The sequence below is a fragment of the Phoxinus phoxinus genome (genome assembly GCF_949152265.1).
Source record: "Phoxinus phoxinus genome assembly, chromosome: 12".
Classification (NCBI taxonomy): Eukaryota; Metazoa; Chordata; class Actinopteri; order Cypriniformes; family Leuciscidae; genus Phoxinus; species Phoxinus phoxinus.
In genome coordinates, this window is record NC_136887.1 from 24,463,200 (window position 1) to 24,480,564 (window position 17,365).

At 37.6% G+C, this 17,365-nt stretch overlaps 2 protein-coding genes across 3 annotated transcripts in view; one reads left to right on the forward strand and one right to left on the reverse strand.

The window, feature by feature from the left end:
- The window catches only part of LOC307008308 (aryl-hydrocarbon-interacting protein-like 1), a gene marked incomplete at its 3' end in the record, with an annotated part of 5,475 nt that extends 4,101 nt beyond the window's left edge, over positions 1-1,374 (forward strand). Inside the window, exon 6 of the mRNA XM_079631049.1 lies at positions 575-1,374. Coding sequence (XP_079487175.1) covers positions 575-1,374 — 800 coding nt within the window. The remainder of the gene's footprint in view (positions 1-574) is intronic.
- An 835-nt stretch (positions 1,375-2,209) lies between these two features.
- drp2 (dystrophin related protein 2) overlaps positions 2,210-17,365 on the reverse strand; it is a 126,738-nt gene continuing 111,582 nt past the window's right edge. Inside the window, exons 20-25 of one of the 2 annotated variants that reach the window (XM_079630059.1) lie at positions 16,408-16,473; positions 12,759-12,899; positions 8,829-9,066; positions 6,604-6,721; positions 6,329-6,462; positions 2,210-5,697 (exon numbers count right to left, since the gene is read on the reverse strand). In XM_079630059.1, the coding sequence (XP_079486185.1) occupies positions 6,368-6,462; positions 6,604-6,721; positions 8,829-9,066; positions 12,759-12,899; positions 16,408-16,473 (658 nt within the window). In that variant the 3' untranslated portion in view covers positions 2,210-5,697; positions 6,329-6,367. Of the gene's footprint in view, positions 5,698-6,328; positions 6,463-6,603; positions 6,722-8,828; positions 9,067-12,758; positions 12,931-16,407; positions 16,474-17,365 lie in introns of those variants that run through there. The other variant, XM_079630060.1, reaches the window with a different exon arrangement.

A 17,365-nucleotide genomic window follows, 5' to 3' on the forward strand; every position in this document is an offset into this window, starting at 1 on the left:
TGTGTGCAAAAGATTGTGGGGGATTTTAAGGATGCAAAGGATACACTTGATGCATCCTTCAAAATGAGCTGAATGAAGGACGTGAAACGAAGGCTGCCTACCAAGGATCATTCAAATTGAGACGGTCTTTAGTGGCACTTGATGACGTGGCAGCAGAAATAATGCAGACTTAATAGGACGCAGCCTTTGGTTTGAGAAGCACCCTACGACGTAGACACTCATTTGGTTGTGTTTAAGCAGCAGCAGCAGATATAGATTGCTCCTTTGCAATCTATATCCACCCAGTGCAAGTCAGCCAATCACTGTTATTGTCTGTAGTAAAAACAGAGCCTTGAGCAATATCAGTTAGCATATACTCCACTTCTCCCTTTTAGCCACCACATCTCAATGCTTCACTTTGTCAGTGGATCTAGGAAGTTAAGCCAATTGCATCATTCACCATATTGAGATATCCCTTGGTATCTCCATGCAAAGAGCAAGAACTGTAGTTTATTATTGTATGAATTATTTATTATGAAGCCAATGTGATGTGGCAGGGCTGGTCTTCACTCTCTCATTTTCATCTCCGCCGCAGACAATCTGAAGGCCATGTACCAGCGGGCCCGGGCTCACTCGGCATTATACAATGAAGACGAAGCCCGCAGGGATTTCACTAGGGTCATGCAACTCGATCCCACATTCAAACCGATCGTCAAGCAGGAGATTAAGAAGATGGGGGAGAACATCAGAGTGAAGTGCGTCAACGAAAACAAAAACTACTGGACGAACACTCAGGAGAAGTGGGAAAAGAAAGCACAGGTCAAGAGGGGAAAGAATACTAAGAAAGGAGTTACATGGGCAGATGAGAGTAAGATGCCGGCAGGAAATGATGAAGGACATTCAGGCGGCAGTTGCAAATCAGAGGAGAGCTGCAGTGTCAAAGCAGGTAATAATGATGAAGGACAGGATGAGAAGAAAAAAAGCCAGAACCAAAGGGACGAGAGCTCTGTGACCCTGAAGGAATCAAAGGCAAAAACTGATAATACGGCTGCGGATAGAGACGGGGATTCAGTCCAAATCATTGTGCTGGGAGATGGTACACAGAGATCAGAGACCGATAATGACTCGGACACTCTACTGACCAATGACATTACAAAGAAAAATGATGGCCAAGATGAGATCACAGATGAAAAACAACGGTCTCCTGAAAAGTCAGACAAAGTGGCAAGCAGTGGAGCATCAAGGGAAGAAAGACTGACGGACATGACTGGAGATGATGAAAGAGCAGCTGGATTTAAGGTGGAGAAGACTAGTGTTGAGGAACCAACAGGAGCATCACCTGCGAAACCGGAAAAATCCAACAAAAAAGTGAAATGCAAAAAGAAAAAGAAATAGATATCAATAGCATATATCCCATCATCTGAAGAAAGACAAACCAGACCAGATGTATACAACAAATAAAAATTTATTTCTTTGTACACAATGAGTAGAAAGCAGCCAGTAACTCATTCATTTTTAAAACGCGTTCTTTTTACATTTTGTACAGATTAAAAACACGAAAACAAAAAAAAAAACCAAGACATGAATTATAGTGTCAATAATTAAACAAATGACTGCATTGCACATGAAAATAACACATATTTTGCAGGGAAACATAAAATGTTTCTATTCAGGTCGTTTGATGCTAAAAACAACATGTAATGATGATGCCACAGGTTCAGAGGTTAAATCAGTAAATGCCCTGTTGCTTAGTTCAACATTACAAACAAGCCTGCAAAGCCAGAGACGTATTTTGTGACACAAAGGTCTGCTACATACAAACAAAAATAATGAGTGTATTTGTTAATGAGGCAGATGGCTAAATTTAGCTCAGGCAGCCCTTAGCAATGCTGTAATTTCACACAACCCACAAACTCAGCACATCTCTTTTTTTTTTTTGAAAGGAGAAGACAAGGAAACTATTATGAAACGAGTTAAAAAGATCATATTAAGGAATGCTGATTTTACATCATGGAGAATTATTATATTTTGCAAATGGTATGCATATAGGGTCATTTCTATTCAATGTATTACATAATGCTACATGATTTGCTACCATGTTGGAGAAAAAAAGTAGTAGTAATAAATCATCTCCCTTTCTATAGGCTTAAAAATCATTTTCTAAATCCGTATTTCTGTCTTGTTTCTTGTAAAATGATCCAAATACCCTTTAAAAGGATGAATTATTTAAAACACATTTCATAAGATTTCGTTACTTGTTTTCATAGAATATATTGAATCAAAGTCCCTTTCAAGGAAAGTCTGTTCACTCTGCGGTCATATTTGCAACATCTCTGTGCAGCTATTTCGGGCAATATAAGACCAAGTCTACTTGAATGGGGGAATTTAAATAACATAAAATCAGCAACAAAATCTGACATAAACTAGGCTACCCTAAATGTTGTTTCTTATGCTCAAATAGGCTTAAAAAAAATAACAACCGGAGCCACTGCAGTGACGCAATGACTTTACCAATTGCTGGTTATATAAATATTAAAATCGATTTTTTGTTTCAAAGGCGGGACTTATTCCGCCATATTACGCGATGCACTTTCTCCTATTCATAATAACTAATGAGTAAATCTAAAGTCTTTGTTTGAATCTTTATTTTTGCTTATCCGATTTCTTTTTTGGTCATTTGTTAAGAAAAAATAATAATTAATGCTTTTAGATATATGACATTAAAATAACTGCCAATTGGGTAAGATTTTTTTTAAATAAAAAAATATACTCTCTGAAAACAAGTCTTAATAGGAAATTTAGTACATTTATCTGGTTTTAAGGATGTTTAGATATGGTACTGGGGGGGGGGGGTTAGACGCATTTTTTTTCCCATCATTTAAATGAATTCAGAAAATCCACGTTCAGAGCTCTGGATCAGTTCTGACTGTTTGGCATGGAATAAAGCAAACAAAACGCAGTGTGCATACTTCAATGTGTGCCTTTGTATATGTGAGTCCCACATAAGCATTGGAATGATAAATGGGTGTCGCTGTGGATAGAACACCAGATGTTGATCTTAATGAGGAGCCATGCAAGTTAAACAGAGGCAGGCATATGGGGCGGAGGGGAGTTGAGTCCCTCTCTCTTTCTCCATGTGCTTATTTGTATCTCCTCCATTATGATGCCACATCACCTTTCCAAAGACCAACCTTCAGCACCGTGTCCTTGGGGACAGTTTCTTAGCAACCGCATCAAAACAAACAGACAGCTCGATGCTGTGATGTAAAATGAGATCGCAATATGCGAAAAGAAGTCGGCGATGGCACAGTGGGATTCACAGAAAAACCTACAGTGTAACTAGGGTCACTTTGTTTTTTGATGGAGAATGGGAGAACAAGGAGTCGCCGTGCTTCCAGCATGTTAGCCAGAACAAATAGAGAAAATCTCTTGTTCTCTCAGCTGCAATAATCTCAATCCTGTTTGCAGAGGCTGCAGTGTCACAACCCATCACAGTGAATATTTACACACTTTTCTCTTTCCCATTTGCAGTCTTTCTTTCACACCGTATCTGTTCCCGCTCGCTATCTATTTCTCTTTTCTACTCACTACACCCCCAGCATCTTCTCCGCTCATATAAATCTGACACCCCACAGTAAATCACTCGACAAAAAAAAAAAAAGAAGCCTTTTTTCTCTGTTTACAAAGAGCATGATCCATTTGCCGTCCTCCTCCCTCAGCATAATGTAAAATAATCCTTCCACACACTCACTTTCATTTCCCTCCTCGGATTGTGGAAATGCTGAGATCTGGAGAACAGCGTTTGGTAAACAAAATACTTACATCAGGAGGACAACAATAAGACAGAGAGATGTAAGGCTGGTATTCTTTAATGAAAAAAAAAAGGTCTTTGAAGTCTTAAGGCATAATAATAAGAGCTGTGCTCATTTAAAAATGAATCAGGCTGTGACTCGGGTGTAAAAGACCCCTCCCAAGCCGAAGAGAAAAGGCCAGGGCGAACATGCGTCCAATCGTCTCTCTACTTTCTTGTTCATGCCACGCTAGACAGCTGTAATTTAACGGCAAGCGCTCTGACAACAAAACAACAGTACAAATCTCCTTTGCTGAGAGACCTTTCCCTTGTGACCGGAAAACCAACAGCCAAGAAATCCGCTCATCTGTGCAATAGATCCTTTCTGTATGAGTGGCTGCACTGCAACAAATCAATTTCTTAATCAGGATTTTGTCTTGTTTTCTCGTAGAAATACTTAAACAACATTAAAACCAAGTAGCATTTACCTGAGAAGCAATTTTAAGTTTTTCAGAGAATAAATCATGAAATATTTTCCTGATTGTAGCACAATACTCACGAAATATAGTTTTATAGATTTTTACTTAGAGAAAACAAACTTAGGCAATGTCTTTTTAATAAGGGCTCAATTTAAATGTTTTCACATGAATCGAATTAGAATAACAACTATATTCTCTTTATCATAATTTTTTATGTTTTTTATGTTAAAGGAACACTCATCAATGCTTTTATTTATATATTTAAAAATAGTAATTTTGTGACATATTATTGCAATCTAGAGTAACTGTTTTCTATTTTAATATATAAAAAAATATATGGTTTATTCCTGTGTTGGTAAAGCTGTATCTCCTTCAGAAATTATTCAAATATGCTGATTTGTTGCTCAAGAACCATTTCTTATTATTATCAATGTTGTAAACAGTTGTGCTGCTTTTTTGTGGAAGCTGTAATGCATTTTTCAGGATTAGAAATAGAAAGTTCAAAAGAAAAGCATTTATTTGAAAGTGTTTTTGCTGTTACTTTTGATCAATTTTAATGCATCCTTGGTGAATAAAAGCATGATTTCCTTTTTTTTTAAACTCACCTCAAACTTTTGAACAGTAGTGTATATATATATATATATATATATATATATTAAATATATATTGTATATATATTTAATATATATATATATTGTAATGAAAACAAGGCAAAAATACTATCAAGAAAATTATTTTTGCAGTTCATGTCTCTTTATACCATGTATGGATTTAAGAGTGATTTGCACTTAACGAAACAGTGTTAAATGAAAAAGCTGGGGAAATGGGAAAGAATGTCGGGAAAGAATGTCAGGGCAGGAGCACAATGCTCATTGGGCACTTTGGCATCTTAAATAAATAATGGCCTCAACCGAAGACGTGTCATCCTTACAGTGTAAATAAGCTTGCCGTGTGTCCCGACAGATCAGGGGAATCTGTTCTTTTCTGCTTCACAGAACAAGGGCCACGCATTGCCGAGCATGACTTAATGGTATATGTGTATTTGTGTGTATGTGCATGAGTGAGTCAGAAAAACATTTTAAAATTAAAAGAAAGAAAAAAGTAAATAAATAAGTTGCTGGCACAGGGATACCTAAGGAGAGACACTTTCTGCATGGTGCAAGTCTTGTTTGTGGTTCTTGTGCTGTAGTGAAGCCACACAAGTTGCATTACTACATGGGTTAGCACAGTGTCCGGATCAGTGCAGGCCTTTGGCACCATGTAAACATTAGTTTGTTTAGTTAGCACTCAGATAATCCCACAGCTCTTTGGGATTGGCAAATGGCTGCATGCTGAGAAGGTTTCCCTGAAACTCCTCTGGTCCCTTCTCGCAGTCCTCTCGCCTGTCCTTTGATTCGCCAGCTCCGCATTCACAAAAACCTGCCCACAATAAGATGAGCAAAATGGCACCTGAAAAATGCAAGGAGGGTGAAGCATCATCCAGTCAGATCAATAGAATGCAAAGATCAAAAAAAAATTCAAATGTATTTCTTTTTAACACACTGAGTAGAAGGTAGTCTTAAGTACTGCATCGCATACTAAAATAACACATTTTTTAAAGAATAGCTCAGTCAAAAATAAACCTGTAAAACTTTTTATTTTCATGGAGCACAGATGTCTTCTGAAGACTCACAAAAACAAACTGGAAGTTGTTCTGCTGAATATCTTCCTGCTTTAGCTCTCAAATTAGTTTTGAGTGCATTGTGTGCATTTAAACAAGGTAGCTCAAGATGTGTCACACGATTAGAAATAAATTCGGTCCAACATCATTAGTTCTTAAGTGTATTGAAATCAGTTGAGAATTGAAAAAAATATTTTTTGGTCTAGCTTTCGCACAAATCATCATATGGCTTCAGAAGATTTGGAATACAGAGATCATACAGCCCACATTTACCAGACATTTATGGTGCTTTTTTTTTTTTGTAGTATAAATAACCATCCACTTACAGATTCTGATAACCTTCTTTTGTGTTTCAAAGAGGAAATAAAAGACAGGTTTGAAATGACACAAGGCGAAATACTGATTCAGAAATAAGCAAACCTGCACAATGTTAGGCCTCCGAGTTTTGCTTCAGGTTCTTCATGGACCAGGCTCAGAAGGGAAGACGTTCCTCAGCTGTTCGATGACCTGCTGCAGCTGCAGTACGGTGTCTTCCTCGTGATCAAAATCCTCACCTACACAACATTAAATGCTACAATTAAAATGAACTCAACAGAAGCATAACATAATCAGCCTTATTCAAATAAGTCTCATCTCTGCATCTCATTATGGATGGATGATGGCACTGATATATGCAAGGTTGCTCTAGGTCGTACCTGCAGCTTCTGTGTCAGTGGTCTCTCTGCTGGGAGGCTCCCCCTGGTGGCCTCCTCCTGACACGGGGGAGGACAGGGAGGAAGGAGCCGAACCGTTGGCCTCAGAGTCGTCTTTGGGCTGGGAGACATGATCAAATGATAAGAGAACAAAGAATAGTTAAATCATAATGAAAACAGTTATGAATAATACTATTACTATATCTGCAGTATAAACACTACCATTCAAATGTTTGGGATCAGTACAATGTTGTGCACTAAAGAATGCACTAAATTGAAATGACAGTAGACATTTATAATATTATTTTAAAAAATCTATTTAAAACAAATTCTGTTTTTTTGAGTCAAAAGAACAGATATTCTTTAAATAATCCAGATTTTTTTTATCGTGTTTTCTGCCAAAATATTAAGCAGCACAACTGTTTTCAGTATTGATAATAATAATAAATGTTTTTGAGCACAAAATCTTCTAAATTAATGTAAATCGGCATATAATAAATGCCATCACAGGAATAAATTCAGTTTTGAAAATGTATTTCTTTTAAACTGTGATTATATTTTATAACATAACTATTTCTGATCAAATAAATGCAGCCTTGGTGAGCAACATTTTTTTTACAAACCCCAAACGTTTGTACAATAGTGTAGTACGTATCCTGTACATAGCATGCACATTTTCTGTACACATACTGTATAATGCACGGAATTACATTTGTCATTGCTTATTGTACAATACTTCACATAAATAGTAGACGATATGTAGTATATACTATGCAGTATGCTAGCCTAGCCATGCTCTAGACAGAAGACAGTGTTGCTGGGTTATTTGATGAGAAAAACAGTCACAAGTTTTCAAATGCTGCCAAAACTCCAAACTTTGGCGTTTATCAACCAGGGATTTGGCTCGGTTTCCATATGGTACAAAGACTGTGTATTTTCTTGAGGGATGAAAACAAACTGATAAGAAACTTCGGGATGGCTTGCCTCTTTTCCTTCCACATTTCACAGGCAAATGAGTTGAACTGAGGCTGTTTGCATGAATACTACCTTAAATTTATTCCGAGTTAAACTATTTTATTGTTCTACAGAGATGTCCACAGAGGTAAGACTGTACATTTCCCAGCGAATTTCTAGGGGTGCTGAACGAAGATTTCAAAAAAAAATATTGCTTCCCCGTGACACATCCCTCAGTCGTTTTTGTAGGTTAAGTCAATCTCTCTTCCCTCCATTCCTTCCCTCTATTTCCGGCTAATTCCTTTTCACCTATAGCTACAGCCTCAGTGTTTTCGCTCCACTCTCTCTCTCTCCCCATCCAGCCTGCCAATCATATCTCTACAGCACTACCTCTCTTTTTTCTGCACAACCACCACCTCTTATACTATTCACTCAGCACTGCCTGAGCTTTTCTTTTCCTCCTCGGCCTGCTTTCTGTCTTTCTTTCACTAAAGAAAAGGATCCTCTTTCTGCCCACTCTATTCTGTCCATCTCGTTTCTTAAGCTCTATGTTCGTCAGCTCGAGAAATGACTTGTCTTCCACCCACTCCATCCCTATGATTCCATCTCCATCAATAGTGTTCTCCCCCATATATAATCTCTCTCTACCTCTTCCTTCCCATCTTTGCAATTTACCAGAAGCAATTTACCAGAAGTTAGTGTGTCTTCCCTGCACTCGCTCGTCCTCCGCCTCTTTTCAGGCCTTAGTAATGGGTACATTTTTTCTGTCTCCACATCTCTTCTCCTTTCACTTGAGAAAAGTATTTTTTAGTTCCCTGTCTCCTTGTCCTTACCCAACCTGCATTAGTAAGCATCTCTTTACCCTTCTACATGTGGAACATCAAGGTACATCTATAATATGGTCTATCCTCTGTTCAATTGTCTTCCTACTCTTTTTGCCGAAAGCTTAAAATAAATCATCTTCCTCCCCTCTGCCCCCCTTTATCAGTATACTTTGTCAGCCCAACTTTATTTCTCTCATAGTGGCTGGTTTTAAAGCTCAAAACATTCCTTCAGTTCAACACACATTAACATTTAACATTAAAGTCTTCAGCACAGAAGGCCCTGATTTACCCGTTCATGTTCCTCCCTGTGCAGCGGCAACATATCCATACAACTCCCTACACACCGTTCTTTCATTGTTTCTATCGCAACAATCTATGCTGGCTCACATGTTGGTACTCGCTGTGGGCATCCTCCTCATTGTCAAGGTATATCAGCATCTGTTAACTGACCTGCAGCAGTAGTTCTCTGAGTCTGTGAAGCTGGGACTCCAGTTGCTTGTTGTGGTCCTCCAGAATCTGCATGCGCGTCTCCAGGCGGGTCTTGTGCTGTCGGAGGACTCGAGCCTCAGCTAGGAGCTCTTCGTCTTGCTGATCAGCCGGTGAACCGGGACCCGACTCCAGCAGCTGAGGTGATGCTGCGGCCTCTTCGTGCTTCCACTTCAGCCGCCGATACTCACCCTGCAACACCCTGTGGGAGAGACAACAGCATCATCATCATCATCACTATTGCCTTCTTGATCATTTAGGTTATCATTCCCGCTTCGTCGAGACAAAAGCTCATGTTTTAAACGAATGTGATTTAATCAAATAAATGTATTTAATTTTATTTTGACATAAATTGTACAAAAAGTTTATATATATATATATATATATACATACATATTTATATAAAAACTATTTTTAAATGCATAATAAAATATATATTTAATTTTTAAATAGCTACATTTTATGTAATAATTATTTTATTCATTTGTTTTAATTTATTATATATCATTTTCTGTATTGTGGCATATTTGGTATAGAAACGTTGATTCTTTTGTTATTTCTAAAATGATAAGAGAGAATTCATAAGAAAATTATGAAATCCTAATGAAAACAGTTAAGAATATTACTACTTATGCAGTATAAACACTACCTTTCAAACGTTTGGGATCAGTGTTTTGTTTTTATTCAGCAAGGATGTACTAAATTTATTTAAAAAAAATACAGTAAAGACATTTATAATGTAATAATTTCTATTTCCAATAAATGCATTATATTCGTCCAATAATTCTGAAGAAGAAAAAAACATTCAGTTTCCGCAAAAAAAAATATTAAGCAGCACAACTGTTTTCAAAATTGATAATAATAAGAAATGTTTCCTGAGCACAAAATCTGCTAAATTAATGTAATTGTAAATCAGAATATAATAATGGCTGCTGAAAACTCAGCTTTGCCATCACAGGATTAAATTCCATTTTAAAATGCATTCAATTAGAAAACTAATTGTAATAATATTTCAAAATATTACAGTTTGTACTGAATTTTTCATCAAATAAAATGCAGCCTTGGTGAGCATAAGAAATCTTAAACCAACCCTAAACTTTTAAATGATCGTGTAGTATGTACAGTATACTGTAAATAGCATGCAAAATAATTATTGTATTATTTTGTTTTATGTTATTATATTGCATTGTCTGTATTGGGTTTTGGGTCTGTATATGTTTGTTTTTTTGAGAGAGAGAAATTGTTCTTATTATAACCTCCTTAAATGAAATTGAACTGAATGACAAAAAAAATCACTCCGCTCTTTCTGTCCTGATAATGACAGTGGGAAGCCCTGATTTATCCAGGAGTTTAAGGTTGCAGATCCCCTGCAGACACTAACAATTAATCTTGTTTTATTGACCTATTACTCACATATAACAAAGCAAGACCCCACGAGAGCATGACTTAAAGGTCAGGATTTACGCAGAAGAAAAAACTCATAAATGACTCACAGCTGTAACAGTAGCCTCTGGGATGAAACAAAATGGTAGTAAGACCTAATAGACTTTTTGTGTTTCTGTAGATGTTTGAACCTTTGTTTTAAGGTCTAAAGATAACACCTCTTTCATTGGATGTGGGTCAAAAGGTTTTTGACCTAGAGTAACCATCATAATAGTAATAATGTACCCATTTTCCCGGCAACACATTTTATCTCAACCAATTAAAAACCATTAGCTCTATCTTAATCCTCTAAAGAGATTTAAAGGGCCAACAGGAAGTGCAGTCAATTACAGACAGAACCAAGAGTCACAAATGCAAAGAGAAATCATTTTACCCTTCATTATTTATAACTATAAAGGTCAGGAGGATAACCATCAGTTAAAACTTATGAACTTACGATAATGAATAAATAGACCACCAGTTTTGTTTCTCTACAAATTGGTTTGGTTAATAAAAAAACATTACAATACATTTTCACATTCACTCTTCTAAACAAAGTAACATTGTTAAATTTATACTCCATTACAAAAAGTCCCTTTACAGGTACTGCTGTCATAAAAATACAATTACTTTTGTTATATGTGGAACTTTAACCTTCATTTAACTTCCAACATGAAATATTTGAGCAAAATGTGTAGTTTACTCAGAGTTAATGCGCGCTGTTTGTTTGATGTGTATGCGCACGCATGCAAATTAAGTGAATTCATAACATGAACAGACAAGGATACAACCATAAAATGTAAGTTATGCACTGAGGAAACACGTCTCAAATGCATAAAACAGCACACGCATCTGTCAGAGCATTTGACGGCGAGCCACATTAAACACTATGCTGATGCATTTGTTTGGAAGTGCCTCATATAAAGCATTCTCATGTTTTTGGGCAGCATGGATTATACCGTTTTCCCACAGCAGCTCAGACTGTGACATCACTACGGCAAAGTGACGTGACTGGCCGCAGCGTGCAGAAGCAATTCATCAAAAAACTCATTTGTTGTCAATTATTTTCGTTATTGATTATTATGGATTTAATCAATTCATTGTTGAAGAACATTCCTCAACGCACACATCAGATCTGGTAAACGGAAGCTCAAGCATGTTCACTTGACGTGAGAAACAATGATTCATTACCTTGAGTTATGCAGCACGTTTGAGCTTCCACAAGAACCAACGAATTTGTTCTCATGCGTCAAGCAAGTCCAGTTGAGCTTTTGTTCGTGTTCGCTGATCAACGTTTATATATGTGAATAACAGAATATTCAATATGTTCATCATTTAAAGCGATCAAGTCTCTTCAGAAATTTTGGACTAAAGCGATTTTTCATATGGATTAGTTTTACGGTCTGTTTATGAACTTTTTGAAGGTCAAAGTAGGGATAGAAATCTCAGATTTTATTCAAAATAATTTGTGATCCAAAGATGAATTAAAATCTAGTAATGATGTAAATTATGACAAAATTGTATTTTTTTTGGTGAACAAACCCTTTCATTAAAAGTGCATAAAATATTTAGAATTGTATTATTATTAATTACATGGATTGATTGAATTCTAAAGCGGTCTGTTAAATCTTGATAACAGATCGCTGCTAAGTATAACACACCGTTGCCATGAAAAACAGAGCGTTGCCATGGACACGGTGTTCTTTAGCAGAAGCAATACAATAGTTTTTAAATCAATAAACTCCTTTTTAAATCAATATTTTGTGTAAAATTATTGATTTATTTGGTAGATAGCCATGTAATAAGCGGGATAATGTAGAGCGAGGCGGTTGTTATAGCGAATACACCTTCAGGCTGATTCAAGACCCGATCAGCCTGTCAGGGTTGTATTCGCTAACAACCGCCTCGCTCTACATTATCACTTACATAATTATTATGCATAATTATATATTTCCTATATATTTTAATAGATTAATGTTATATATAATTTGCTTTTTTTAAATAAATTTTACGTGTTTATTTGTATTAAATTTTTTATAAATTATTCATATTATATTTATAAGATAGGCTATAGTTTCTATATGTGATATAGTTTTGTTGTCTGGTAACTCATAAAACAAGAAAAAACAAAACACACTTACATTGAACTAACAAACACACACACAAAAATCTAGCAAAATATTTTGCATGGTTAAATCTATCAAAACGGCGTCCACAGTGTCTGAGTTCAGAAGTCTTTTGAAAACCTACTTCTACTCTTGTGCTTTTAATGTTTTGTGAATGTTTATTTTGATTTTGGGGATGGACCTAGATATTTATTGTACAGCACTTTGGTCAACCAAGGTTGTAAATTAAACTTGAAACTTAAATGCCATTTTCTTCAAAAAACTAAATGTTTTAGTTATTTTTGGAATTCCAATTAGTGCTTTACAAGTGTGTGAAATGTGAATGTGCTCCTGGCCGAGCCCTCACCTGTTCTCGTTCTCCAGGCGGTGGAGGGTGTGCTGCAGCTCTTCTCTGTCCTGGCAGTCCAGGTGGGCCAGTAGGTGGCTGTGGGGGGAGTCCTCCTCGAGGGCAGGGCTGGAGTGACGTAGGAGGTACTGATCTTCATCCCTGAGTCCCCCCACATAGGAGACAGCGCACACTGAACACATTAGCGGTGCCACGCAGCAGCAGACACACAAACACACACGCAGCGCCAAGCGTGCACACAAAGCAGCAGGTACATAAGCCAAACGCACACAATGCAGCAGAGGCATATCAATACAGCACACATGTACGCACATTCTACATAAACTGCGGATGGCGCATTTAGAGTGTAGACAAACAGAGCAAATGCACACCATCATCCATTAAACAAATAGCAGTGTAGATGCTGAACAATCGGTAATCACACAAACCCGCACACTCTTGGTAATCCAAGCACTATCCATGGCATCACATACAAAAAGAGGCACAGCCAATATACAGGCACACAGGATGAGTGAAAAAGAATTACAACTACACACAGGAAGCAGACAAATAATCATGGCTCTCACATTTGGCACATCGATAATACAAAAAACCCTGTTTTCATGCAGTCTGCTGTTATTATACAGGTACCATTACGTGGACCATCATTAAACAAAGGTGCTGGACGAGAAAGATTTGGTAAAAGCCACTGAAATTATAGATATCAAATAGATTAAATAAATGAATCACTGTTGCACTTTCTCTCTGCCTTTTAAATGAACAATTTTCCTGAAAATACGAAGTGAATATTTACTCACTCTTATCGCTCCAAAACATTATTTTTCTCTTTTTTTCTTCCGTGAAATGCCAACGGTGAAATTCTGATGAATGTTTATTATGCTCGTTTCTGTGAAATGTGGGATGAGATTTCAAGCTTTTTCACACAAAAACTAAAATAAAAGCGGTCAATTAATTTTTAGTAACTTATTCTGTTTATTTTTTATTTATAAAGACTTCATGATAAGTTTATGAAATAAAATAAAATATATATTTATATAAATAAATATATATATTTAATACAAAATGTGTGTCGTTTTAATCGTTTTATACAATCTCATTGTGTGCTACAGTTATGTCGCATCATACAATGCGAAAGCACCACTCTCCGCTGCACACCAGCGTGTCTCGTGTGTGCAGTGTTTTCATTTTTTTTTGTTATCTTACAGATAGAGAAATAAGCTGTGTCTGTCATGTGAAGGTTTTAGATTCTCGGTCTCGGTCTTCCATCGGAGCTGCTGTGTGGTCTGTGCTTGACTCAAATGCTTCGCTCTCCACTCAGGTATAAAAGCTGCTGTCGGTTAATTAAGGTTTGAATGATGAACTCAAGCCATGTCGACGGTGGGTTTTATGGACGTCTTTGATATTTATTTTAATCACTGTCATGGTTGGTTACAGGTAGAGATGTTCCGATACCCTTTTTTCCTTCCCGATACCTGGATTCAGGGTATCGGCCGATACCGAGTACTGATCCGATACCTGGGTGTGTATCTATACAGCTGCAATTCATACTAGCCCTGCATGAATTGATAGAATTAATTTATGTTGTGCTTCAGACTTATCCCTCAATAAAACATGAACAAATACACACAGTGAAATTGAATATTTTTTATTATCTCACAGTAGTATATTATTTATTTTTAAGTGAAAAATAACTTTAAATGCAGCCACAAATCTAATACTGTAAACGGAAAAAGGTATTTTAGTTTTACAATATAACTGTATAAAAACAGTAGCCTACAACAAATAAATCTAGGAATCAAAAAAATTATATATGAATAATTTAAGAAAATAATCTCTTTAAAACTTAAAGATTACAGCGTCACTGTGCCCACCCCACCCAGAGTGCTTGTCAAACTCAGTAAAGACAGCGGGTCGCGTCGCAGCTCCAGATGTCGATAGTAAAGCTGTTTGTTTGCACATCTTTTAGTTTAACGTTAACTTACATGAAATGTGTTCACGCACTGTCTCGAATAGCTTAGGGAGCGCTGTTTCAGAGATGTATTTGCGACCAGGCAAACTGTACCGCGGCTCCAAATGTTCAATGAAGCGGCAAAATCCAACGTTTTTGACGACTGACAGTGGCTGGTCATCCAGAACAATAAACTCGATAATTGTGTCGGTTATATTGCCAAACAGCGCACATACTGCTAGCGCGTGCATTTTAATTTCTTCTTCACTGCTCTAAACGGTGCGGTGGTTGCTTGTGGCGACACAGCACAACCACTGTTTAGAGCAACGAAGAAGACTTGATCTCCGATTTGCAGCGTCAAGCAAAGCTAGCGTGCATGCTAGTGTGCAATAACTATGTATTGTTTATGAAAATGGTATCGGATCGGTACATGGGTACAAGTACTCGCCGATACCGATGCCAGAATTTTTATTGGTATCGGCGGCATTTCCGATACTAGTATCGGAATCGGAACATCTCTAGTTACAGGTGATATTCATGGCAAGCGTGACTTAGTTGTTTGTTCATACAGAAAATAGGCCTATTTGAGCCGTAAGATGCTGTGTGAACAGAACATTTTGAGAATCAGATATACAAATAAATGCAGTTGTCATTTCCAAACCGTTTGAGCGTAACCATAAAAACAAGTGGTTAGCCTTTGATTGGTGTTGCACACAGCATACGCAAATTAGCCTGAACAACTTGACATATTATCGTTGATTGACTTTTCATTAACTTTGGTAGGGTGAAGGGTGGGAAACCTGGCGAGTCACATGATTTTTGTCAAAGAGCCCCGTGTGGCTCACGAGCCATAGGTTCCTGACCACTGGTCTAAAAATGATATACTGTAAGATTGTACTTGTGCTCAAGTCCAACAAACTGACCCAATGATCTGGTCACAATTAACAGTTGTGATGAAGATTATCAGTGAATGACAACTTGAATTCCTCACACAAGTTAATGTTATAGTTTCCGACTTGGAATCCAGCGCATGAGACACGTGGATCACTTTTATGACGGTTAAATGGACCTTTTGCATGCCATTTAAAGCTGGATAACTTATTGTAATTGTATTGAAAAGCGTGATTCTTTTGAGTTCCATGGATGGAAGAAAGAAAGGCATAAAGCACAGAAACGACATGAGGACGAGTTCATTTTTTGGGTGAACTATTCCTTTGAATTTCCTTTTTCTCTCCCACTAATGCACACACACACAGCCATTTCCAGCACAAAGCATGCCATGACTCTGGGGTGTGATGATCTGACCTCTTTTATTAGTTTTGATTTTGTGAGGGCTCACCTTATTTCACCTATATATGCTCATAATTCAGTGGCTTTCGCTTGTCCGCCAGCCTGTAGCTCTTAACATCTTGTTTGGTAGCATTTCAATAGCCCAACCCTCTCTCCCTCTCCCTCCTGTAAGCATCCAAGCCTGCTCTTTTCATCCCTACTGTTGTGCTCCTTAATCACACAGACTTAATACGATGGAGGGCGAACGCGCACATTGCCATAGGTCGTTTTCATTATCTTTTTTAATTAATGTGACTGCCCAGCTACACCAAACATGAAGGAATGCATGCATGGCCATGCGCACATCCACACGCCCATGAGGACTTAGCAGCTGTGACAGATTCTAATGTGTGTGGGAGGTGGCGTACTCACAAACTTTCATCCGGAGAGAGACTGTCGGTGAAAAAGGAACAGTTCTGGTTCTCCATTTCTGCCAACCTGAAAAGAAAAAGCAAGCGAAATGAAAATGTCATATTATGGAGCATGGGTCACAACAAACAGGGAGACGAACAAAGGCAAAGCCACTGTGCACTGTAATTTGTTTGCTGGGCCAAGGACTGTGACTTCAAACACGAAGCAGGGGAATGGAATTGCACACGGTTGGTCGAGGAAAAGAAGACGACAGCTGTGACTCATCGAGACATCTCAGCGACTGCATAAGAGACACCTTAGAGCAGTTTCTCCAACCCAAAAATCACATGCTGTGATCCCACCCTGACATTTCAGATACCATGTACGACTAACCGTACTTCACGGCTTCACCCTCTGCTCTCTACCACCATGACAAAGCCAGGGGAGAATCTGTTCCCCTTTCACTTCATTTGTCACAAGAATTTTTATGACATAAATGCCTCTCCTGGGTATTTTCACCCAAACCCCTTGCAAGTTTTCATTCCCTGCCACAAGTGGCACGGTAAAAACAGAATATAAAAAAGATCGCAAACAAGCACCACAGCTTACATGTCATAACACAGACATGCCATCCCTGAACGTATACAGTATGTACGCTTTATGGTCCACTGCAGCTCGAGTCCTTGTGACAACCTGAAGCCAAATTAAAGCTGAAATGTGCAATTTTTATGTATCTAGCCACACCAAACACAAGTGCAATAGTAATGGAAGCAAGGCTCTGTGGTCATCTTGAAAATATTTTCTACAGTATGTAGGCAATTAGGCAGAGGTCCTTTTGCTTGAATTTACTAATAAAATCTCAAAAACTGTTCGTCAAGATTACATTTCAACAACATACACTACTGATAAAAAGTTCAAGGTCAGTAAGAAGTTCTTTAAAATAAGTATTGTATGCTCCCCAAGGGTATTTGATCACAAC